The sequence below is a fragment of the Cavia porcellus genome, unplaced genomic scaffold (genome assembly GCF_034190915.1).
Source record: "Cavia porcellus strain 051 isolate PalLab524CR breed Dunkin Hartley unplaced genomic scaffold, mCavPor4.1 scaffold_12, whole genome shotgun sequence".
NCBI classification, from domain to species: Eukaryota; Metazoa; Chordata; class Mammalia; order Rodentia; family Caviidae; genus Cavia; species Cavia porcellus.
Window position 1 is genome coordinate 15,477,526 of NW_026947495.1, and position 26,560 is coordinate 15,504,085.

General features: G+C 44.5%; 1 protein-coding gene across 4 annotated transcripts in view; it reads left to right on the forward strand.

Moving 5' to 3' along the window:
- Positions 1 to 26,560, forward strand: part of Tfcp2l1 (transcription factor CP2 like 1) — a 60,659-nt gene that overhangs the window by 6,539 nt on the left and 27,560 nt on the right. For 3 of the 4 annotated variants that reach the window (XM_063258927.1, XM_063258925.1, XM_063258926.1), the window contains 4 exons: positions 22,623 to 22,699; positions 23,432 to 23,537; positions 23,940 to 24,046; positions 25,035 to 25,187. In XM_063258927.1, coding sequence (XP_063114997.1) covers positions 22,623 to 22,699; positions 23,432 to 23,537; positions 23,940 to 24,046; positions 25,035 to 25,187 — 443 coding nt within the window. Of the gene's footprint in view, positions 1 to 14,938; positions 15,139 to 22,622; positions 22,700 to 23,431; positions 23,538 to 23,939; positions 24,047 to 25,034; positions 25,188 to 26,560 lie in introns of all 4 variants that reach the window. The other variant, XM_063258928.1, reaches the window with a different exon arrangement.

Below are 26,560 nucleotides of genomic sequence, written 5' to 3' on the forward strand. Positions count from 1 at the left end.
CAATTAGATTTGATACCTTGATAATAGTAGATGCTCTATAACTATCCTGAAAATTATGAAAGTAGGAATGACTGGTTTTGGTTTTTTCTGTTTTTCTTTTTTCTGCTATTAGCAATAATGCTATAGTAGACTTTGTTTTACTCGTAAGGTGCTAAGGATTGAACTCAGGGACTTGCCCACAAGAGATAAGTACTCTACCACTCAATTACATCTTTTTTTAAATTTCAACTTTTTAAATTTTTTGAGGCAGGGTTTCATTAAGTTGGCGGGCCCAGGCTTTGACTTTGATCCTCCTGCCTCAGCTTCCTGAGTAGCTAGGGTTACAGTTGTGTGGTACCATGCTTTTTAGCATATTTAAGCAGCATATCTTTTATGCCAAGTAACAAATACATTTTGATACAATTTTAAAAAGTAGGTTTAAGCCTAGTGTGGTGGTGTACATCTGTAGTCCTAGGTATTGAGAAGGCTGAGGCAGGAGGGAGGATCCCAAATTCCAGGCGATCTTGGGCAATTTAGGAATTTAGTGAGACCTTATCTCAAAATAAAATTTAAAAAAATCATTCTTTCTCTCTCTCTCTCTCTTTTTTTTTTTCTTTCTTTGCTGGGAATATAGCTCAGTACTAAGTGCTTGCCTAGTATGCACAAAGACCTAGACTCCATCTCTGGTATTGGGGAAAAAAAGGAGTTTCGACGTAATTCACAACATCATTCAAGATATTTTTGGTTAATAGAAAAGTTTGCTCTTCTGTTGTTGGTGTTTATTTGATTGGCTCTGTGCTATTGAGTGTGTTATTTCTATGAGGCCATCATGTGTTTTCTTCTCTGTGAAGATGAGTTAAAAGCTCCCTTAAACATGGAAACAATTCTGAATCTGTAAATCAGAAGGCCTCAGCTGGCCCTGGTGGCACAGTCCAGCAATCTCAACACTCCTGGAGGCTGAGGTAGGAAGTTCAAGCCTAGCCTGGGTAACTTAGAGACTTAACGAGGTCTAAAGTAAAAAGGGGCAGGAGATATAACTCAGTGCCGAAGCCCTGGGTTTAATCCTCAATACTACTCCACAAAAGTGCTTTTTAAGCCACTGGACACGAGTTTTTCAGTGCAGTGTCAAGTCCAGGGCTTGACAAGGCATGGCCCAGCCAATGTGTGTCCACTCAAGTGTCCATCACTAAGCCCAGGGGCTAGTGCTGGATGTGGTGACAGTGATTTGAAAAACAAAGTCTGTCCTTTTCCTCTGAAGGAAGTCTGTTTAAGGGGTGGATACCCGTTGGATGCAGGCTTGTAAGATCTCAGATAACTTTGTCCCCGATTTAAGGTCATGGTGCATGGTTCTTTTCCTGAAAGCAGGAGAGCCTAAGGCAGAGGAGGTGGATGCCAGATAAGAAACAGCTTTACAAGGATATTTGCTATGGAGAAACCTTTGATATTTTCACCAAAACCATTCTTGAGTCTTAATTGTATAGTTGTAAGTTTTCAGAAGAATCTTTCATTTATTGAAAAAATAAATTATTTTGGGGATAGGAGGAAGAGGAGGGTGAAAAGGCAAGAATGGCTTGAAAGAGTGAGTAGGGGTGGGTATCCATCTGTCTGTCTGTTTCAGACAGACACTCCCTCTGTCTGTCTGTTCCAGAAATCCTAAGGCTTTGGGCTGACTGGGGCTTGGGATGTGAAGTATAGGAGTGATCCGGCTGGGGGCACTTAGACTCGGTAACCCAGGGCTCTCACTGCTTCTCCAAGGATGAGTCCTGGGGCAGCCAGCCAATTTACTGACCCCTCCTGGCCTTTTATTGCTTACCTATAAGATACAGAAAAGAAAATCTCTACAGAGGAGTTGAGACTACTGGATAAAATTAGTGTAGCCAGGCATAGTGATACACACTAATCCCAGCACTCGGGGAAGCAGAGACAGGAGGATCACAAAATCGGAGTCCAACCTGGACAAATTGTCGTCTTCCCCAGGTGACACGGGGAGGCGGGCAGAGGGAGGTAGATGAGATTGTTGAGTCTCATCATATTACTTGGCAAGCCTGGGGTACTTCCAGAAGGGGGGGTAGTGCTCTTTCTTCCCCCAGGCTTGACCTGGGTGGAGGGTGCTTGCCCCAGCTGCCCTCTCTGGTACTGTGGTGCTGCTCTGAGGAGTGGTGAAGAGTGTAGGAATCAGAGTAGAGGTGCCTGTGGGAGTGGAGCAGGGAGAAAATACTGCTTGTGAATATGTTTTAATGAGAAGACCCCAGAACTGGTGGCTCCAACCCCACCTCTACCCCTCCAGTGGTGGCTGTAGCCAGAGGCAGATAAGAACCCCAGGGGGCGACTCCTCTGTCCCAGTTCTTAGAAGGAACAATACAGTCTGTTTTTTACCACTTGTCCTCTCCGAGGAAATCAGGAAATTGGGGAAACCGCTTAGTCTCCAGGATCCTGAGTTTCCACATCTGAAATCAACACGCAGTGGACAGTTGCCTGGAGAACAAAGTAAGTGACAAATCTCTGGCAGACAGAAAGTCCCCAGTTCCATTTTTCCCTCTTCTCAGTCATATCAGTGACTGTGAATTTAAGGAATGAGGTGAAGGATGAGTCACCTTGTTTGTTATCTTTTCACTGTTGAACTTTTCCTTCCAGATTAATTTGTAGCTTGCAGTTTAGGAGGATAGACTGGTGAAACCAAAAGACTCTGAAGTATATGACTTTAAAAAGGCCTTTCCCCTTTTTATGATTGTAATATAACACATACTCCTTGTAACACAGAGCACCTCAATGATATAGAAATGTGTGGTTTTAACCTTCCATCAGGCTACCTTTCAGATTTTTCTTAGTCATTAATTAGCAAATATATGTCTAGTTATATGAACACATATACATACCTTTTCCTATTTAAGAAAAATGTGATTACATTATATATACATAGTTTGACAACTTGCTCTTTTTCCTCTCCAAACAAAATAGCTTTAATTCTTTCCATGTGGGTATATTAAATAAAAAATGGGGCTGGGGTGTAACTCAGTGGTGGAATGCTGGTCCAGTGTGTGTGCACCATGGGTTCCGTTCCTAGGACTAGGGGAGAAAAGGCTGATCTCCCACTGCAGTGTGGTCACTGTGTGAGGTGCTGTGATTTGCCATTTTTGAGGAACAAGAGGGTTATTGCTATTTTTCTCAGCCACATTCAGTGCTCTGGTGAGAATCCATGCGTATATAGTTTGGGGTTAATCAGGAGTGTGCGTCTTCATAGGATAAATATCTGGAACACTGAATTGCCAGCACAGCATTCGGGTAGATGCAGTTGTACTGTCCTCTGTTGAAGTTGTATTGGGTTGTATTTGTGTGAACAGTAACTTTTGTGGTTTGCATCTAGGTTTCCCCCACCCCAAAGACTCATGTGATCATAGGTGGGACTTTTTGGAGGTAGCTGGATCTAGGCTGCATAATACTGGGATCAAGGGTGTCATGCTGGGATTGATTCATGGTGCAATGCTAGGATTAAGGGTGTAAGATAAGAATATAATGGACAGAAAGGGCTGCTGTTGCTATGTCCCATCCATCACTTGCCTGCTTTCTGCCTGCCCTGGTCTGCCGTGGACTGTTTCTTCTCTGCCACGCCACCCTGCCTTGGAGCCAGCCGATTATGGATTAAAACCTCTATGAACCGTGAGCTAAATTAACCTTTCCTCATTTGACTTTGAGTTGGGTATTTTGACTCAACAATGAGAAAGTAACTAAGACAGTAATGATATGAAAGTGTTTGTTTCCTTCTCCCCGGCCTCTCCTCCAGGTCTGCCACACCTGCGATATATAGACACTCTGTTCCTGCAGCTAGGTTGTTAAGTGAATTGATTGCTAAATGCCAAATTACATATAATATGTACATTCCAGTATTCAGAACGGAGAAACAGTCAAAGGAAACTCCAGCTTGATGGCTTTGCTTTTATTTGCATAACTCTGGCATGTAGTACTGTAATGAAGAAGAGGACATAAAACTGCTGTACTGTATTGTACAGTACAATTAGCAAGCATCACTGCTGTATGAACAAGGTGTACTGTACAGAAACCTTCTGTATATTCATGAAGGAAATCCAGCTTTATAAGATATTGAGGGTCTATAAACAAGATGTACAGAACTGTCCCTAAAAAAAGGTAGGTTGTAAGCTTGAGTATCTGAGTAGTGGATCAGGATATAAGTCTAAATAGCATGTCTCGGTCCTGAATGTAAAGGTGGTTAACAGGTAGATCACTAGTGAGGAATATTTGTGAACTCCTCGAAGGTAGAGAATTTGATCTTTGTGTTCACTGTTATAACATAGCACCTGGCATAAATAAGTCTTTGAACAAGCAGAGAGGTCACTTTCTTTACCTATGCTAAAACTTAACTCTAGGTAATTTGTGGGGAAAAAATAGAAGGTATTGTAGTTTTAAATTTCACTCCTCAATGATGTTGGGTTTTCATATTTTAATTATTTTTGCCTTTCATGTGATTTATCCATTTTTCAAGTAAAAATGTCACCATTTTCTTATTTATTTGTAAGACCTTTTTGCAGATTTTGGATTTCATGTATTATGAAATACACTGGAAATGTCCCACTTTTTTTTTCGTTTCATTCATTTATAATTAATTTCTTTATCATTATAAAAGTTTTAAAAATAAATTGTTATGTGACCAGGTTTGTGGGACTTTACCTTGTTTTTGTGCTTCATGTCTTAAGAAAGAGTTTCTCCACTTGAGTATTTTAATGATACACATCTGTTTATATTAAAGGAAAAATCTCCCCACACTTGGGCATTTATTTTGGCATATAAGAAATGAAGTACCCATTGAGCTCTTCTGCTTTTCACATGGTCACTGCATTGCCTTGCAATTGCTAACTGGATGCAGGACCTTCACAGAGTAGAATAATCTGTAGCATTCCAAAGAACAAGGGTGTAGCTGTACCCACCTGTTGTCCTAGGTACTTAGAGGGCTGAAGCAGGAGAATTCTTTGAGCCCATGAATTCCAGCCCAGCCAGGCAAGATAAAATAACCTGTCTTTTAAAAAAAAAAAAAGGCCTGGGGTATATAGCTCAGCTGTAGAGCACTTGCCTAGACTGTGCCAGTCCCCAAGCACCACTCCAGCAATGCACACACACACACACACACACACACACACACACACACAAATGCAAAATAAGAGCCTTCTGTATATTCATGAAGGAAATCCAGCTTTATAAGATATTTACCTTTGGGGCTGGAGATATAGCTCAGTGGCACAGTACAACTTCCTACCTCAACTTAGCAAGGTCCTGAGTCTGATTCCTGGTACCCCGCTAAAAAAGATATCTACTGTCATTGTTAAATTTCAAAAATATTTCCACTTAAAGACCAATTTGAGAAAAGAAATCAGATTATTAGATTTTGTTAAATTGCTACATTTGGGCCAGGAATTTAGTTTAATGGCACAGTGCCTGCCTGGCAAACATGAGGTTGTGGGTTTGAGTTCTGGTATTGGAAATAAATAAATTGCTACCTTTATCTTGCTGAACTTTCTGTTCATTAATTTATGTCTTCCTAATAATGTAAAGCAAATTTGGAGGGCAAACCCACCCCTTTCCTGTATTGGTAAGACCTGTCTGAGTGACATATGCGTGAACCTTTCTTAGAAACAGGGCTGCTCAGAGAAAGCAGTGATGCTGGAGTTCGCTGTACCTGGATTCAAATTGTGACTTCTTTTCCCCATTATTAATCCTATCAGCCTTTATTTTTGGTGGAATAGTTATAGCACCTGTCTCAGGTGTTGTGTGAATATATACGCATTTTATATGTGTGGATACTTTATTTTGCCTATTATTTATTTATTTTTGTTGTTGGGTTTTTGGGCAGGATCCTATTGTGTAGTTTTGGTTCACCTTGAACTCACTGTGTAGCCCACGCTAACCTTGAATTCCTAGTGATCCTCCTACCTCTGCCTCCTGAGTGCTGTGTTTACAGATGTGCACCACCACGCTTGGCTTATTTTGTCTATTTTAAAAATGTTTAATCAGGAAAGAATATTATCAACCACATAGCAAAAGCATAAACAAGGTACATGTACTTTTCCAAGTGTCAACTTTTAATAAATTTGTGAATTTAAGGTTAAACTAGTAAAAATACTAAGCTTAGGGTATAGTTGTTGTTGATTGGGATTTTGTTTTTTATTTTTAAAACCAGTTAACATGAATTGAAATAAATAGGAGTTTACTTGTACAGATTGTTAATCATACTTCACAGTATATAGAAATATTTCTCTTTCTTTCTTTTCTTTTTTGGTGGTAGTAGGTGTTGAATCCAGAGCCTCATGCATGCTAGATAAGCATTGACCACTGACCTCCATCTCCAGCCCTGAGAGATGATTTTTTTTTCCTTTTTGAGACAGGGTCTCTCTATGCAGTTCAGGCTGACCTTGAGCTCACTTTGTAGCCCAGGCTGGTCTCGAACTCACAATGATCCTCCGGTGTCAGCCTCCTGAGTGTTGGAATTACAGGCATGAGTCACCACCCCTGGCTATGAGAGATGATTTTTAATGTTTTAAGGATCTCTACATGATCATATCAAACTTTGATTATGTTTTAAGTAATAATGAACCAGTTAATTAGATTAAAATACAGGTAGAATTATATTACAGTAAATATATAATTATATTACAACCATCCAATCCCTCTTTATCCAAAATACCAGAGATATTTCAGATTTTAGACTGTTTGGATTTGGGAATTTTTGGGTATTCTTTACTCACTAAGACATCATGGGGATGGAGCGTGTTTCAGTTACTTTCCTTGAAAGGGGCCAGGAATTTAGCTCAGTGGCATAAGCATCTGCCTTGCAAGCACGTGGTTGTGAGTTTGATTGTCGGTACTAAAAAATATTAAAATAGAAGAAAGGTTTATTTTGGCTCAGTTTGTATAGTTTCAGCCCATAGCACCTTGCCTTGCTCCAAGGCAGAACACCCTAGTTAAAATAAAGTTGCTCAGTTCCTGACCTTCAGGGAGCAGCCTCTTCTGGCCATACCCACCTTCTGATAGCAAATCAGCTTTAAGTCTCCATAATTCATTCACTTTCCAAAAGCCCCACCTATGAGTGCTTGACGCTTTTGGGAGACACCTAGATATAAATGGTAACCATACCCAAACTGAAACATGAAATTCTTTGTTTTTTGAGATGGAATCTCACAATTGGCCTAGAACTCCTGGGCCCAAGTATTCCTCCTATCTCTCTCTCCCTAGTAGCTGGGACTGCAGGTGTGTGCCACTGTGCCTGACAAACAGGAAATTCATGTGTTTCAGATGTGCCTTAGACATTTAGCTTGAAGATAACTTTGTACAATATTTTTAATGCACTTGTGTTTTACCTGACCCATGTGGTGGGGTCAGGTATGAAGTTTTCTTGTGATATCATGATGGTGATCAGAAAGTTTTGGACATCACAGCAGTCTGGGTTTTGTATTAGGGATGTTCAACCAATGTAATACTTAACACGATCTAATTTCAGGAAGTTCCATGAACTGGGAATGATATATTTTTAAGAATCATATTAAAATCTTGCAAATGCCAAAAGTATTCTAAAGGAGAAATAGCCCAGAGATTACTTGCCAAGTTGAGTGTATTGTAAAATGAGGAGACAGATCAAGGTCACAGAAGCCCTAAAGTCCAGCCAGACCTTGAATGATTCAGCTCTCGGTTTGGCACTGCTTAGTACAGATCTGCCGGGTGGTTGCACGTTTTTCTGTGAGACGCTGTAGGCCTCTTCAACTCAGAACAGCTGGGTGAGTCTTCTCCATTTTCATCTCATGGGCTGATGATGGTCTGCCTGGTAGGACAGCCATGATCATACACAGAGGCATCACAACTCTTGTAGACCCCAGGAACTTGATCTGCCTGCTGGACCCAGGAGTGAGTGTCCCATTCTTATGCAAGAAATTGCTGGCAGCCAGCATAGCCATGGCAGGAGGAGCAGGGAGGCTAAACACAGTAAACTCTGCTCTGGCACAAATGGGATTATGGATAATATGGCCCATCATATTTAAGGTCCAGCTACATCAAGAGTTGTGGCAGGGGTTACTGTACTGCTGCTGACTTTGGGCTGTTTTCTGTGGATATCTGGAGATAAGAACAAAGTGCCCAGAAACATGCTTTTTTCTTTGCTGCTTTTCTTTTTGTAGAGTGGACTCTTGTCTCGGGTAACCAGGGTTAGGATCCGGTCTGCACTGTGGTTAGAATGATGAATTGCAAGTTGGACATGGTGGCACACGCTTGTAAATCCCAGCACCCTGGGAGGCAGAGGGACGAGAACGAAGTTCAGGGCCAGTCTGGACTACATAGCTTGGACCCAGTTTAACAAAACAAAACAAAACAAACAAAACAGAAGTATGACTGCTGGTGTGAGTATGTGCAGGAGCCCTGTTCAGAATGAAGAAAGATTTGGGTTTGTTTTGTTCTAAAGGAGCCCCTCCACATGATTGCCCCATCCTCTTCATTACACAAGAGAAAGGAAGAAGCCCAGAGTGAAACCACAGCATTTCTGGGCCATTCAGTGTGCCAGTAGTCACAGGAGTGAGCCCAGCGGGCCTTCCTGGTGTGAGCCCAGGCCCTGGGTTGGACAGCTTGGAACCTGTGGAGACCACAGGGAGGACAGACCTTCATTATGGTGATTAGAAACCGATGCTCCTCCCTTATTTCCTCAGGACCCTGTGTCCCTGGGAGAGATCCCCATGGGGGGAGAGCCATCCAGGAGAGAAACCCATTGCCTGGAATCAAGGCCTCCTTCTGGCCATTTTCTGCTCTGCCCTTGCCTATGTCTTACACAGGAATGTCCTTTGTATATCATGAGGTTCGGCTCATCCAACCTCTTTTAACTGGTGGGGAAACTGAGGCCTGCTGTGTAGAATAGATTTATCCTATGCATGTATTGGGTTCCTGATGACCTCTGGGACTGCAGTGTGGACCTCTCTCCAGAATGGCTTGAGGGTAGCATTTGGGTGCTCCAGGAGCACATGTGCCTGCTTAAGTGAGCCATGGAGGGACAGGGGTCTGTTGTCACTAAATACACCAGCAATTGGCCCTCGGGTGTCCTAGGCTTGTGGGCAGCTGCACTGCGGGTGTGATACATGATGGTTGCTTTTTTCCTCCACCTCTTTCTTCTGTGGGTAGAGAGGACTGGACAGTGCACAGGTGTGACCCTTCTCAACACTGCAGGGTTGAGGAGCTTTGTTGATTGAGGACCTTTGCGGTTTCTAGCTGGAAGCTCTCAGCTGGTCTCCTCTGGGGAATATTGACCTTTTCTATTGTCTTTGGCCTGTGACCATGTCTGGAAACTCCTGTCTGCATGGTCAGAGGAGCCTGAGAGCTCTAGGAACCTGCAGAATGGACAGGCATGGATCCCTCCACTGCAAGGGCTGGAAGGACCTTGGAAAGTGTCCCTACTACTTTTCACCTAAAATATCTATTGCCTGCATCACCTGCACTGTGGGATATGCAGACCTTGAGCCTGCTGCTGAAAACGCAATTGGAACTACCTGCAGATTACTGGGTGATTGTGAAAGTCATGAAATTAGAGAAGCATCGATCTAGCCTCTTGATCCTCATTTTCTCATGTTATAGGTGGGTAAACTGAGGTCCAAATAGGTTGTGTAACCTACCCCAGAGCATGCAAAGGTATCTCCATCTTGTCTCTTTTCTTCTTTTTAAGACAGGGTCTCTCTGTGCAGTGGCCTTGAACTCACTGTGTAGCCCAAGCTGCCCTCAGATTCGCAGCAATCTTCCTGCTGTGCTGAGTGTTGGCATTCCAGTGTACACCACTATACCCAGCTGATCTCTCTTTAAAACATTTTCTAAAAACAGCTTTATTGGGATATGGTGCACATACCATACAGTCCACTCGTTTAAAGTGTACAGTTCAATGTTTTATTGTGTAATCCATTAAACATGAACCATCAGTGCAACTAATTTGAGAACTTTTTTATCCTTTCTAAAGCAAACCTGCACCGGTTAGCAGCCAGTCTCCATTCCCTCTCTCAGCCTTATGTACTCCCTGTTCTCAGAACCCGTTCACCTCTTCTGAGTGTTTCTTAACAGTGATGCACACGTGGTGGTCTTCCCTGACTGGCTCTTTCACTCAGCGCCATGGCTTCAAGGCTGATCTGTGTTGGGTGTGCACAGAGCATCATTCCTTTTTATTGCTGAATCGTACTCCACTGTGTGGGTGTCCTGTTTGTTTATTCCATTCTCTAGTGGATGGACATTCGGGTTGTTCCACTTCTGGACTATATCACTTAATGCTGCTGTGAACTTTTATGTACAACTCTGTGTGTGGTACTGTGTTTTCATTCCTCTCGGGTCTGAGATAGGAGTGGAATTGCAGGTTCAGAACACACATTCTTGGTTACCTTGGAGCCTGGGCTTTGCATTCCCCTCTCTCAGCCTGACCTGGTCACAGGCTCACCTGGACCCAGGGTGGGCCCATGGGAGACACTGCTCCTTGAACCTTTTTCTCCACTCTGCAGCCAGAGGCTGGGCTGGGGGAGCAGCCTGCTCAGAGAGTCCTTGCTGCCTGTCCTTCTGGCTCTGGGTGGGCAGGGTGCAGAGGGGAGGTACCTGAGTCACAATCCTGACCTCAGCTGAGGCTGGGTTTTCTACTCTTTTTTGTCCTTTCTCCTACTGCCTCACAGGAGTCTTTTTTACTTCATGTTTGGAATTCATTTTCCTGGTAAGTTGATGCATTGATTTGGTTCAGGGTGGAAGGGTTTGTGGTATGACTGTCACTCCTACCCAATACCCAGCTGCTACCCTTGCAGGCCACCGAAGACAGTGCCCACTGCTCCATGTTGTCTTCCTGTGTGCACAGGAAGGTGTGAATCTCTTTTTGTCTTAAAAATGTAGATGAACGGGAGTAATGTGAGCACATCAGGCTTCTGTGGATGTCAGATGAACCTCTGAAGGTGACACTTGTTCACACCCCACTTCCTGTGTCACGCACCCTTGCCTGGGCTCTGTCACATACTTCACCAATACACATAGGGAGTAGTAGGTTGTTTTTAACTTACAGTTATTTAATTTGTAACTGTTACTAATGAAGTTAGGTACTTTTTCATATTTATATGCCTCCCTTTCTGTCTGTCTGTCTGTCTCTCTCCGTCTCTTTCTGTCTCTTTCTCTCTCTCTCCCCACTTTCTTTTGTACTAGGGATTGGACCCAGAGTCTTCACATCAAATTCCTTCCTTAACCCTTCTTTGATTTTTTAAATTTTGAGACAGGGTCTCACTAAGTCACTAAGTTACCCAGGCTGAACTCAAACTTGTGACTCTTCCACCACTGCTTTCCAGAGGGCTAAGATGACCGTGAGTGCCTGTGCCACCATGCCTGGCTTATTTTTTTGAAAGTGAGGCTATTTGTGCAGCTTCTTCACTGCCTCCTCTTCTTTTTTTTCTTCCTTCTCCTCATCCATTTGTGGTGCAGGAGATCAAACACAGAGCTTTGTGCAATAGCTTGCATTCTCTCCAACTTTTGCCTGTGACTTTAGTATTCATTTATGGATCTTGGCTACACCAATTATTACCATAGTGTTTGCCTAATGGTAACTCTCTACTTAATTTTTTTCTTTTTCTTGCATTTATATTTGATATCACTTATTTATTATATCAACATGGACTTGTGGATATTTATTTTATCGTGTGGGTTGACATTCACCACTGTTATTTATTTGGTTGGTCAGATGGTTAGCCATGGCCATTGGGAGCCCCTGTGGCTACATCCTCTACCTCTTGTTTTATTTCTCTGAGCATTCATGGCCTCACTTCGTGGACTAGGAGATGCTTCAGGTTCCTCTGGTGTTTTCTCTGCCCCAACTCTACAAGGAATCTCCAGGATGTAGTTTATTCTTTTAAACACACATGCTTATTATCTTGCAAATATTTGCTGGGATCCTTATGTCCCAGTCATGGTGCCTCATCCATGACATTCCTGCACAACTGTGAGAAGATTATGTGGCTGCCCAAGGTCACCCAGCATATCGGAGGTCTTCTGACATCCACAGAAACCTGAAATGCATGTATCTGTCCCACTGTCTGTCAATGGTGGCACTTTTTCCCTGCTGCATGTAGTCTCCTGGTTGTATGCCTGTGCCACTTGCATGAGCACCTGCACAATAGCACATAAAGGGAAATACGATGCAAACTATACATGCCAGGCACAGTGGATGCAGTATTGTGCTTTCTGTGGTTGGCATCCTGCCCTCCTTTCTCTGGGAAATGATGGCCTCCATTATGTTTTATGTGGCATTAATGATCCAAACCAGCAACTGTTGGAAAGTAAACAACCTGTAAATCTTGGCTGGCCCAGGCAATTGCCTCCTGTTATTGGGAACACTGTGATCTGGGCAAGAGGTCCTGCTCTGGGTTCTGCCCATTGGGCAGAGCCACTTTGGCATGTCTGTGTTATTCTGCAGGGGCACCTGGTGGGCACAGCTGAAGGGCAGGCCAACTGGCATGGGCTATCCTGGGAAGGTCTATGACCTCAGCAGCTATCTCCAGGACTTAGTTGGGTGGCCCCATGAAGTCCCTTCCTGGGGATGCATCTCAGCTTGTCTCCTCCTGGCTCTGTAGCCTTAGGAGACTGGGTCATTGGAGTGTAGTGATGGCTTAAGAGAAGTTTATTGGTGTGGCTGAGAGCATGCTCATCAGGAACATGTTGCTAGCCTAGCTGTTTGGAAGCATTGCTGGTGATCTGCGCTTGTGGAGTACTGTCCCTTGCCAGGCTGGAAGTGCATCATCTCATTTAATCCTCTCGGGAGTTCTGCAGAGAGTGCTGCCCGTGTTGAATGTGAGATGCAGAAGGGTTGAGAACTTGTCTTTGGAGGATGGCGATATAGCTCAGTACTTGCCTAGCATGTTGAGGGTCCTAGGTTCAATTCTCAGCACTGCCAAAAACCAAAACACTTGCCCTTGGTCATCCATCTGGATCCTGAGACTGGACCCAAACCCCTTGGATCAGACCTGACCATGACTCCCTTCTCCCTTTCTTGTCCTGGTCCAGGCACCAGTCTTTAGGCTAATTTGCAGTGTGATCCCAGGCAAATCTATCTCTCTAGGGCTTCATTTCCTCTGCACAGTAGGTATAGTCTTGCATTACTGTGGCTCCTTCAGGGTGGTCTCCAGTGAGACCCTGCATCACAAGGACCTCCTCTGCTTTCCTGACGTGATTTGCATGTTTGCATCTGTTAACTGGACTCTTCTCCAAATGCCCACCTCTCTGATTGGTTCCTGGATCTAATCTGGCCCCAGAAGAATAAATACTAGTCACTGTGTTTGTGAGCATATACTATGAGGCACCTGTTCCTTTTTCTTTGTTTTGTATGTTTCTCAAATTCACAAGCAATACATTTTGATTTTTTATGTCCCTACTTTTTTTTTGAGCTGTATGTAGTTTAAAAGGGAAAGGTGCTTTTCTACTCACTGTTGGATGTATATATTAGACTCACAAATATAGAGATACATATATAACTTACTAATTTATTTTTGTTTTTAACCCATAGCCTCACAAATGCTAGGCAAACACTTTACAATGTATACAACTTGTTTTAAAAGAAGACCAGACACATGGTGTGCATGGTTTTAGTACCTTGTTTTTAGGTTTTTAGTACCTTGTTTTGTGTATACTTATGGGCTTATTTTTTCATGTCTATTACTGATCTAAGTCTGCCTGATTTTCAGAATGACCTTAATTGATCATTAAAATTTCTTTTAAATTTCTTTTTAACTTTTAACTAAAATTAAGTTTAAATGTCAAACTATGAAAGAATTAAAAAGTTAATATGGTGAATTTTTGTGTATCTTTTATCAGATTTTAAAAATTTCTTAATCTTTTGCCATACTTGCTTTATCTCTGTCATGCACACACACATATGCTTTTAATACATAGAGATGCAAATATAGATATGTATATCTCTATGTATGTGTCTGTATGTATACATCTCTAGGTAGAGATGGCTATAGATATATTGATTATAGATATTGCTGTCATCTGTATTTTTTTCTTTCTGAATCATTTGAGAGTTAGTTGGAGACAATGCAATCATTTATCCCTTTGGGATTACCTGATGTTTTCCTGGGGTCAGATACAGGCTGCACCCTTTGGGACGGGGTAATGAGTGTGTAACACTGTCCCTTCCCGACCCCCCTCCCAAGAAGCACATGATGCCAGCTCGGCTTCCTGAGTGGAAACATGTAGAGAATACCTGGCTCTCTGTAACAGCTGAAGGGTGTTCCAGGATTTTGTAGTAACACGATCATGGCCCACAGAGGTCATTTCCAGTGCTTGGCTGTCACAGCGCTGCTGCATTGAGCAGCCTGGCACCAATACTTTCAGCACCTGTGCTGGCAGTTCTGTAGACTGGAGTCCTGTGATGGGGCGGCTGGCCAACAGGTGTGTGCATTGTTGGTGCTGATAATAAGTTGTGTGTCTGATGTCCCCTTCCAACATGTGTGAGGCAGAGACACATTGCTCCACGTCTTTGCCCTCGCGGGATGTGAACAGTCTGTTTTCTATAAATGCTGATCTGATAGACAATCAGGCATTGTGCTGCTCTCGTTTGGCATTTCTTTAACCCTTCATGAGGGAGAGCAAGAGTTCGTGCTCCTCTTGTTTGGCTGCATAGCTGCAGCTCTCTCATATTTACTGTATTGAGTGTCAGACTTGGCCACTGTTAAATACAACCCTGTCACCTGCCTGTGCTCTAAGGGGTCAGGTTTGGGGAAGCCCTGGAGAAGCTGTGCCGTCCTCATTATGTAAGAAGTGCCCCTGAGGAATCAGGCAGAGGGACAGACTGCTGCAGGAAGTGAGGGAACCAGCCAGTGGTAAAGCGGTATTATGCGAAAGTGTTCAGAGTCGTTTTGGTGGAACTCTGCTGGGCCTGATCTTCCTTGTGTGATCTGTGGCCGCTTCGTTGTTGCAGTGGCAGAACGGCTGTGATCGAGAGCCTTTGGTCCACAAAGCTGAAAACAGCTACTGCCTAGCATTTTACGAGAAAACCTTGCCGCTGCCTGGGCCACAGAGAAGGGATGGGATATAACAGGTTGCTCGAGGGAAGAGGAAGAACACAAAATTTACTGAGCAGCTGCCTGGGACCTGGCATGATGCCAGTGCAAGACACAGGTATTTTACTTTGTCTCTTGTCCCTGTCCTTGAGCCCATTGCTCCCAAGCAGGTGGAGAGAGGAAGGGCCAAGGCGGAGAATGTGCACACCTCCCTGAAGATGGAGTGGAGGAAGTTTTGGGTTACAGGCCGGGCTTCTTGGCGCAGGTTCCAAGCCATCCTTCCTGGGTGGGGGTGGCATTTGGCATAAGTCTAGTTGAGGGCCCTTCCCTAAGGAGGGACAGTGTGGCCTGATGTCCCCAGGCTGAAGCAGGAAGGGGTAATGAGTTGCCGGTGGGTGGGGTCAGAGGCTGCCTCTGCTCCTGCTATCCTTCCCAGGTCACCTTGGTCCCTGGGTTGGGCTGCAGCTACCTGCCAAGGGCTGGTTTACACCACAGAGTGACCTGGGGCTCTTTCCCTGCTAGCGGTTACAAGGCCTTTACAGTTTCAGAGCAGAGGGTGGGGCCAGCTCTTTGCAGGAATTGCCTTGAAGCCTCTTTCCAGTGCCACATGCCCTGTCTGGTTCCCCACCTGTTCTTGGCGACTTCCTTCTGCCCATGCCAGGACCCCCCTGAGCTTCACATGCTCCGCTGGGTGCGCCCTGTGTATTGCATCCCAGCATGTCCTACATTTTAGAGATGGCGGAAACCAGTGGCCTGTAAGTGACAATGCTCCACACCTGTGTTGTCAGCAAGGTCAAGCACCTGCAGCACATGGGTAGCGACCTATCTCTGAGTTTGCAGTTCATGCTTACTTAGGGCATGTCATTATGCTTTTCTACCTGAAGATGTGGTGCAGAAATTGAAAGTGAATTGATTAAATAAAGTCAGGGTGCAGTGCCCTGGGAGACGTGTGAATGAGTACCGCACTACCCGGAACCCTAATGTGCAGCTGCCACAGATGATGCGGCGGGTGTCCCAGAAGCACAGTCCCAGGGACCTTCCCCCTCAGCTAGGTGGGAAGTCAGAAACACAGAGCTGTAGCAGTGCAGCACAGAATGGCATCTGCTTCTATTTCTGTCTGTGTGTGAGACAGAAACAGAGACAGAGACGCGGGTGCAGTGGTACTGTCAAACAGCTCCACAATCAAACTTTCCACTACTGAAACAGCAGAGTTGGAAAAAGAAAAAGAAGACTCTGCTTGGTGTTCATTACTTTGCTCAAGTGTCAACTGCAAATCCCCCTTGAAAAAACCAGAGTGTGAGTCCCGGGCCATGTGTCACCGTGCATACTCAGCGTCCAAGTGACCCTCTCACCAGACAACACACAGCACTTGTGTTAGTGTAGTCAAACCTTTGTTACTGTTCTTTTTGTGTGTGTGCTTTATATGCATAAGAGATTGTGACCGTGACTCCAAAGAAAGTGATACCAGCAGTAAAGCTAAGAGGAAAACTGTGAGACCCACAATAGAGTTAAAGAAATCATTGGGAAATTTGTTCAAGTCCTGGAAAAATGAATGCATAAGTCTAATTTTAGGGTCTCAGAATCAATTATTTGATTTTTTATTATTTCTTATAGGGAAAATATATTCAGTTCTTAAATTTCCCAGTGTTCAAACAGGAATTTGGATCAAATTGAGTGGTAATCAAGGCTTCACTGTATCTGGAGTTTCAATTTAAGACAACAAACATCCATGTGCCTAATATAGTTTTTTCCACTTTGCCAAATTTGTTTCTGATTTTAACCCTTTCTAGCCCAACTGTTTTAACACTGTCTGAAATAAAACTGATATTATAAATAAAACTTGTGTTGGTAATTTCCATGAGTGTTCTAAAATTTTTATTCTATGCATATTTAGCTATAAAAATGGACTATTTTGGTTTTCATGCCTTAAACTTTTTGTGACTAATTTTGTATATACCACTGATTGCCTATTTTGTTTAATATTGTTTCTTTTTTAGATTTTCTGATTTGTAGGGTTTTTGGGGAACAAAACTTTTTCTAGACTGCACTTTTATGAGAAGATCCAACTTTTAATGAAAAATTTCCTTTTTATGATTTGTACATTTGTCTTCAGTTTAAGAAATTGTTTCCTACCCCACCATCATAATCTCATATTTTCTTCAGAAATGTTAAGGTCTTGTTTTTATAGTCTTATCCTTCATTCACCTAGAATTAATGTATGAGTTAATACAGGGTGAAGTCAGGGTTGTTTTCTATATAGATAACCATCTGCTCCACACTCCTGAAAAAAGATGGACTATCTTTTTTGTCACTGTCATCTACTAAACTTGCACATATGTAAGTCTAATCTGGGCTTTTTGTTCTTTTCCGTGGGTCTGTGTGTCTTCATGCCAAATGTAACACAGTCTTGGTTGCCATAACTTCGCTCAGTCTGTGAACGTACTGTATGCATGGAGCCATGCGGTACAGGGGGACTGGTCCATCATGAGCAGGCGCATGGCAGAGGGTGGTTGCCTATCAGTCAGAATCAAGGTCACTGGGGATTAGGGATTTGAGCTGGAAGGGAAGGGGAGGGTTACATCTGTAGAAGAGGATGAGGATATAAAATGAGTGTCAGGTAATTCGGGTGGAATAGAATGGCCAGCCTCTTGCCATACTGGATCCATGTGGGACCTGTGCCACAGCTATACATCCTATAGGTGTGTTGTGAGTGTGAGGTGGTGGTTTGGTAGCTCAGTCTTGGGAGTGAGACACACCCTGTCTTGATCTTTAACAGACACTTACCCTCTCTGCAGTTTCATTTCCCCAGCTATAAAGTGGACAGCCATAGGTTTTTCTCCTAGGATTATCAAGTGGATGAAGTGAAAAATTGTAGATGAGGAGTTGAGCCATGTCCTGGCCCAGGGCTGGGTGGCAACCAGTATACAGTGGTTATTTTAAAATTATAGAACTTTTTTCCTTTTCTCTCACTTTTTTGTAAAAATAGTTTTGGGAATGTAACCCAGTGCCTCAGGCATGCTTACCTGCTAGGCAAACACTGTACCACTGAGCTCGTCTTTTTTAAAAAATGTCTCTAGATTTCACAGCTCTGGAATTAGAACAGAATTAGAACTTTTCTTTTCTTTTTTTTTTTTGAGACAGGGTCTTACCATGTGGTTCAGACTAGCCTTGAACTTACTGAGCTCCTTCTGTCTCAGCCTTCTGAGTGCAGGGATTATGGGCGTGCACAATATGCCTGGCTCTACTTTTACTATGTCTTGTAGTGATTTTTCCCCCTCCTCTAGAATCAGTTTTTAGAATCTGGGAAATAAATAGAAATGATGTAAACTTGGGAGGCACAGTGATACCCTGAAGGGGAGCAAGGTGGAACCTCTCATGCAGGAAACCGCAGAAGAGACTCCTGTGTGCTGGGTGCTTGCAGGGCTCTGTGCCCAGCAGGAGGATCCAGCATCGTTTGGGAGGTGCTGGAGACACACTTAGATTCTGCACCTACCTGAGTGACCATTCCCTAGTCAGGTCCCCTCTCTGGGCTTCTGCTTCCTCCTGTCCAGGAGCCATTGTGACACTTATTGCTGCTAATCCATCCTGGGGTTCAGGTGAGTCAGTGCCTGAGTAGCACCCTAGGTCAGTTCAACTTCCACGTCCTCACTCCTGGACAGGTGTGTGAACTGGTTGGGGGCCTTCTGGATGGCGCTGTGCGATGTGAGCAAGTTGGTGCCGTCACAGTGTGTGTCCTTGAGCAGACATGGGCAGGAAGCGTTGGGGAGGGGCAATGTGGCTGAAGCAGGACCTTAAACTAAGGGCAAGGGAGGATGGCACATTGGGAGAAGGTCCTGCCACAGCCCTCCTCTGGGGTCACGCCCCTGCTGGTGCACAAAGTCGTGTAAACTGAATTTCCCAGGGCCATGAGTGTTGTCTACTTGGCAAGCAGCCTTTTGGGAGCTGAGGCCTGTGCCCTTTGAAGCCTGGATTATGTGTCCTCTGCTCAGCACTGTGCCACTTGGCATCTAGGTCTCACTCAATATTTCTGCCTCTTAGGCAAGTGGAATAAGGCTCTCTGGGAACAGGCAGTGCCCCTCTTCCTGGCCCAAATTGAGACTGCCCTGCAAATCCTGGGGTCAGTAATAACTGGCCCCTGGGTCACCTGTAAACTCACATAATGACCACTTGGCCCTTGGGCCTCTGCCAGCACCATCTACATTCTTCATCAGGGAAGGCAGGGAACACTGGAAAAACCAGTTAGGGTGTGTAGGGCTCTTTTCATGTCCATGGCGAGGGCGTACTGGACTCTTGGTTCAGAAGCCCGGAAATGTATCTAAAAATCTGCCACTTTTAGAAAATCATCCTTCTGATTAGGCCATCACCACCCTTTTAAGGCCTGTCTCTGAGCAGGAAGGTGAGCAGCATGAGGGTTTGGGGTTTTCCTGGGACTGGCACCTAGCAAGTCCCCTGAGCAAACTGACGTGATGTGCTTGTGTGCATAGCGTGTGCCCGTCGCATTCTAAGATAACTGTATAGACTGAATCAGAGCTGGCTGGGCAGTCCTGTCTGTGAGCAGCTAGCATCGCAGGAGCTGTAATGAGCAAGGTCTGGGTTCACATTTGGGTCACTACTGTGTGCTCAGGATTCAGGGAGCTTGGCATGTCATTGCTGCTCAGCAGATATTCAGGATGAATTAATTTCCTATTCTTTGCCTATTTCATTATTCACTGGTATGGAGTGTTGACAGATTTGTTTCTTTTGCCTGCTGTAACAAATTACTAAACGTATGTTGACCTCAATATGTAAAAAATGAATAAAAGGGCTGGGACTGTAACCCAATGTGAAGTCCCTGGCTTTAACAATACACATACACATATACACATGCACACACATGCACAAAAACAGAGAGGTATTCTCTCACTGTGCTGGAGGCTGGAAGTAGGAAATTGCCAGGGACACGCTGGACCCCTTCTGAGGATTTAGGGAACGTGATTCCTTTGCTACTGTTAGCTTCTGCATTCCTTGGCTTGTGGCCACATCAGTCCAGTCGCTGTCTCTGTGGTCAGATGGCCACTGCCTCTTCTTTGGCTCTGAATAAAGATACTCATCATTGGATTTAGAGCCTGCCTAGGTAATCTGGGATTATCACCTCCTCCCAGAATCATGAATTTACTTTATCGGTTAAAGTCTGTGTTCACAAATACATGTGCAGAATCAGCATTCCCAGGTTTATGGAAGGAGGGTCAGAGCTATCTGGTTAATGACCACATTCAATCCATTAAAACAAGGCACTTAGGATTCTTTTCTTTCCTTTCTGTGCATTGAGCAAACCCAGGGCCTCGCACATTCTAGGCACGTGTTCTGCTATTGTTCTATACTTCAGCCTTTGTATTTAAGTAATCACTTGCTTCTGAAAACTTAGTAACTGTTAGCCAGTAGGTTTGTGGTTCCTAGTTTGTTATTTGTAGTAAGTAGTTTTTTACATTTATATACATATATAGATTTATGTTTTATATATTTAGGTTTCCTTTTTTCCATTGATTTTTCAGTCCCAAAGTCCTTTCCTATTAAGTGTCTGATAAGTCATCACTGATACTGAAATAAAACTTTAGAAAATTGAGTTTTAAAATGTTTTGAAATATGTATGTATTATAATGTGGCTCTGTTGAGCTAATTAAGTATATGTATTATCCAACATAGTAGTGTTTTATAGTGAGAAAGCTTGACATACATTCTCTTACCATATTTCATGATACATTATTGTTTTTATTGATATTCATGATGTTGCACAATGCATCTATTAAATTTATTAAATTTATTCCTCCTGTATAACACACTTATATCCTTTGGCTAGTATGTCCCTTTCCTCCCCTACTTAAGAAATTGACTTTTTAATCTGGTGGTAATTTATTTTGATATATGCTGTGAAGTGAGAATCTGTACAGTTTCATCTTGTTTTTTTTTTTTTTTTTTATCAGTATCAGGGATCGAACTCACGACTGCCTGCTTGCAAGGCAGGCGCTTATGCTGCTGAGCTAAATCCCTAGCCCCTATCTTGTTTTTTTTTGTTTTGTTTTGTTTTTTTTTGTTTTAAAGACGGGATCTCGCTGTGTAGTTTAGGCTGGTTTTGTACTCACTTTGTAGCTCAGGCTGGTGTTGTAATCATGTTGAGCCTCCTGTCTCAGCCTTCAGAGTGGTGGGATTACAGATGTGCACTACCACACCCCACTGAGAAGCTGTACTTTGAATAGTCTGTACAGTGATATAAAATTGTGTGTGTGTATGTGTGTGTGTGTGTGTGTGTGAGAGAGAGAGAGAGAGAGAGACAGAGACAGAGACAGAGACAGAGACAGCGAAAAAAGAGAGAGAGAGAGATTGAGATTGAGATTTCGGTTTCAGATTAAGAGACAACATAAATATAAGTGAATGTAAAACCCAGAGAAATCCCAGTAAGGTCTGTAGATCTGTGAAATGTATGCTATCAGCATCACTGTCCAGGTTTTGATAATGTGACATAGTTCCATAAGATGCCATCCCCGAGAGATATCTTTATTCAGACCAGTCTATAGTTATAAGAATAAAAAGAGGCCAGGGGTGTGGCTCAGTAATAGAGCACTTGCTTAACATAGGTGTAGTACTGAGTTCAATCCTCAATACTAAAAAAAAATTTGATTTTCCTACTCTGATTAAATAATTTATTCTTTTACTTGTAAAGCATCCTTCATTAGCTATAATATATGCTGGAGTGTAATATTTATATTGGGAGAAATGGACTGCATTTGATACACATCATTTATCTTCCATCCCGAAACATACTGTATCCTTTTTATCCAGCTTGTATCTGACATTCTGTAAAGCGTGTAGCTTTCTGCAGGTTATTTATACTGTTGAGTTTTGTGTTGTGCTTACAGATGGATCTTTTCTCCATTTGTGTTCTGTCACCCCTCATGTTGGGTATATGTCACTGAGTTGAACCTCACACCTGCAAATACATGGAATTCTTTTAACTGGGGAGAATGCTTTCTGTTCTGCCACTAGACAATGTTTAACAGGCATCTTCCTTACAGCTTGCTCGCAGGAGTGGTGACTAGTAATGTCAACTTAAGTGCCATGTTCTCCATCCAGGTGTGTACGTGGCTTCCTTGTAAAGACCCAGAGTCAGGTTCTGGGTTTTAACACTAACTTATTTTCTTGCATCTATTCCTTTGGCCACTGGCAAGATGAAGAATCCCCCACAGTGGACTCTTTGGGGTGTCCAGTGTCTACCAGGCTGAACAGACAGCCTGGGGGTTCAGTCTCCAGAATGAGCTCAGCTGGCTGTAGACTTTTTCTTCTCTCTTTTGCCCCTCTGAACCTGGAGGCAGCTACTGAGATTTGGGTTTCAGATTGAAAGAAAACATAAATATAAGTGAATGTAAAACCCAGGGAAATCCCAGTAAAGTCTGTGGATCTATGAAATGTATGCCATCAGCATCACTTTCCAGATTCTGATAGTGTGGCATGGTTCCAGAAGATGCCATCGTGGGGAGGTGCTGAGTGCAATAAGAAGGCTGCTAACTGGGTGAGCCCCAAATTTGGAAACATTCAGAAGTGGAAATTGTACCATTAACTTCCCTGCAGGTCAATCCTATGAAATCCGACTGCTGGAGAACCGGAAGTTGGGAGACTTTCAAGATCTGAACACAAAATATGTCAAGGTGAGCCCTGTAAGCCTTGCTGGGGTGGAAATTGGGTGTTGGCAGGGGCCTGAGCACCTGGGCTTGCTGGGGGTAGGGAAAGGCCTCAGAGGAAAAGATGGTGCTCTGCTTGGCCGTTGGCCTTCAGGGGTACACAGAAGCCCCCATACTGTTCTCTCCACAGGGGAGCCAACAGGGTGGCAGCATCAGGGCCAGAAAGGCTTGGACTAATGGAGTAGCCTGTGGTTCTTTGCTATTTACTGAACCTTTCTGAGCTGTAGTTTGTTCATCTGCAAGGAGGGTTTCTAAACCAGACATGTGTGTAAAGCCCTCTGCAGTCCTAGGATAAATGGTAGTCATTAGGCCAGCCCTGGTGGCACACGGCTGTAATCTCACCACTGTGAAGATGGGAGGTCACAAGTTCAAGTTCAGCCTGGGAAATTTAGTGACTTACTGAGACCCTCTTCTGCTTTAAAAATTAAAAAGACTGAGGATGTAGTTCAGGGCAAAGACCCTGATTCAGTCCCCAGTATTGAAAAAAATAAAAAATGTTGTCATTATTCTTACCATTCTGAGTATTCTTGGGGTTCTTAAGGGGGAGTAATAGATGGATACCGAGGACGGGAGAGGCCTTGAAATGTGGGGACCCTGGGTCTGTCCTTACTGGGCTGGGGAGGTGGATAGGGTTGTCCTGGGCTCCCCTGGGCTCCCCTGGGCCCCATGGCCAGTCTCCCTCATCGCCTACTTCCCCAGAGCATCATTCGAGTGGTTTTCCACGACCGCCGGCTGCAGTACACAGAGCACCAACAGCTGGAGGGCTGGCGGTGGAGCAGGCCAGGAGACCGAATCCTGGACATCGGTGAGTTCCAGCCTGAAGCACTCAGAAAGCCCTGTCATCAGGGAATTCCTAGCAGGCTCTACACAAGGAAGGGTGGACATTATAGAAATGGATGGGGCAACGCAAACAGAATTTTGAGGACTCAGGTTCTAGCCTTCATTTGTTTGTTTCCAGCCCTTGGGTTCAGGTGAGTTTCAGAATTTAGAAGGTACAAGTGTTTGTGGCATCAGGGAAGACTTTAAACAGGCATCTGGCCACAGTGTTTCTGTAGCAAAACCAAATGGGATGAGCTCTCCTAAGAGCTTGCTGGTGACTGGGTATTTCAAATTGTGAAGGAATTTGGACCTGTAACGAGGACCCGTCCCTGAGCATCTGGGAGAGGCTGACACCTGCACTTTTGTGTGTGTGTATGTGTGTGTACAGATATTCCACTGTCTGTTGGTATCTTGGACCCCAGGGCCAGCCCAACCCAGCTGAACGCAGTTGAGTTCTTATGGGACCCTGCAAAGAGGGCATCTGCGTTCATTCAGGTGAGTGAGCTGGGGAGCTTTGGAATTCAGGGCACAAATTCTGCAAAGCAGCCCACATGGGCAGGCCTCACAGCAAGATCCCTCCTTAGTTACAGAGCAAGGTGGTCAGTAGGGTCAGGAAAAAAATATGCAACGTTTTAGAATTCTGTTTAGGTTCTGCTTACATAAGCTTTTAAAAAATCAGTATTTCCTAGCATAGATAATTGGAAAGTAAATATTTTTTCCATTATAGTTTCTACTATTGAGTGAGTTATTTCTTTCTCCACCTGGGATGGGTCCTGCCTCGCCAGACGCCAGCTGAGCTCATCAGGCTGTGGCCGCTGCGGACTCCAGCCTCTCTCACTTGCTTTTGCCATGTGATCCTTGGTGCACTTCATTTCTCTTAGTTTTCCCATCTATTTGTAAATCAGATCATGAATATAAAGATGCTAATGCAGTATCTGTCCCATGGAAATCACTCAAGAAATCTCTTCTTAAACAATATTTTTATTTTGTGCTTAAGAATCATTATTATGATGTTATTACATATTTTAATAGTATATATATATTACTACAATATTGCTTCAATATTATAACAAATATATATCAAGTGTATGAGAAATGTGGAAATGGTTCCAGCATTCTGGTTATGCATCCAGCCTGGCTGTGTTTCCAGGGCAGTTAGAGAGAGGTCAGGGTTTGGCTGAGAGCTCTGCCCTGCAGTCTGGCTTTGCCAGTGGAGAGGTCCCTGGGTCAGGAGCCAGAGTGGGGTTGTCAGGGACAGTGGCCCGGGGCAGTGACAAGTTCTCAGTGTGTCAGGCAGGGGCCCTATAGTAAAGGACCAGAGGCAGCAGGTGTGTCTTGCAGCTGGAGGACAAGGAGGCCCCTGGTCTGGTGGAGTGGTCTAGGTGAGCAAAAAGGAGGCAGCAAGGATGGAGAGCAGCCCCCCAAGGGAGCCCAGACCTGCCAGCTGCCCCCACCTGACCGCCCACCCCTCATCTTCTCCTAGGTACACTGTATCAGCACGGAGTTCACACCCAGGAAGCACGGGGGAGAGAAGGGAGTGCCTTTCCGGGTGCAGATTGACACGTTCAAGCAGAACGAGAATGGGGAGTACACAGAGCACCTGCACTCAGCTAGCTGCCAGATCAAGGTGTTCAAGGTAGGATGGCTTCCTGACTTCCTGCTTGCACATCTGCCGAACATCTGAGCAGTGCCGCATGGGTGACGTTGGCGATGGTGCCTAGAGGCTGAGCCAGGAGCGCGGCATTCCTCTAGCCCAGGGCTTCTGTCCACACAGGGACGTCTTCTCATTTGCAATACCTGCTCAGTTTTCATCAGAAATGTTGAGGTCTCTGATGTCAGTGCTTAGCTCCATATGGATTTTCTAAGAATGACTGATTTGCAAACTTTTAGATCCCGCCCCCCCAGCACTTTAGATGTGCTGGCAGAGTCTCACATCTAGATTCTCCAGACTGTGAAGCCATGCCCACCTCCTTCCACCTTGTGTGCCTTACCTGATACAAATGTTATTCTCTACACTGGCTTTGTCCTAGAAAAAGAGGATTGGGGTGTAGCTCAGTGGTGGTGAGTACTTGCCTAGCACATGGAAGGCCCTGTATTTGACCCCTGGTATCACACTCACACGCACACACACTCACAGAAGAGGGAGGGAGAGAGGGAGAGAGGGAGAGAGGAGAGTTTCAGGAAAAGATGCATTTTCAGATTCTCCGAGGTGCTTCGTGTCCCTTCCATTCTTGTCTCATCCCCTGCAGTCTCCCGTCACTGTTTTCATCTCTCTTTCTGGACTGATCATTTTCTGAAGATAGTAGCTCACTGTCCTGTGCACCCTAGGAGGGGAGGGCTACCACAGTCATTCTCAAGGCATGTGGATGGCCTTGTCCCCCAAAGGCTTGACCTGTATCATCTGACAACTGCAGTGCAAGTTATCACCTCTTAGGCAGGGATTGCTGAGTCCCTGGCCCCGGTGCCTGTCTGCTCACCTTCTTCACATCAAGGTGAATTTGGAACCAGCTGACAAAATTCTGCCTCCTAGGGTTGGAGGTCAAGAGTGAGTCATTTTAGACAAGGCTTCATGAGAGAGAAAGCTGCTTCTGAGTTGGTTTTTCTGACCTGGGGGTAGATGTGGAAATAAATCCCCACAGGAAGAACCATGACCCTGGAGGCCCCTGAAGACAGAGCTGTACTGTTGCCTTCTGTAGCATCCACCACAGGGCCTGGTACCCAGAGAGCCCTTGATAGGGATTTGGGGACCATGCTTGTGCTGGCCGCTTGAGGAATTGGGGAAGCACTCTGCTCTTGGGACCCTGTGGCAAGAGGGTCTGTCTCCCACAGGTCTGCTCGGGGGACTCCTTGGGCCTGGCTAGCTGGATGGGCACACCATGGTCAGTGAGGGGTGCTGGCCCAGGCAGGCAGGGTGCGTGAGCATCAGGAGTTTGTCTTTCTTGCCAGAGGCATAGAGGAACTGTCCTCAGAAACCACTTACGGTCAGGAGTCCTGGAAGGGGAGCCCCAT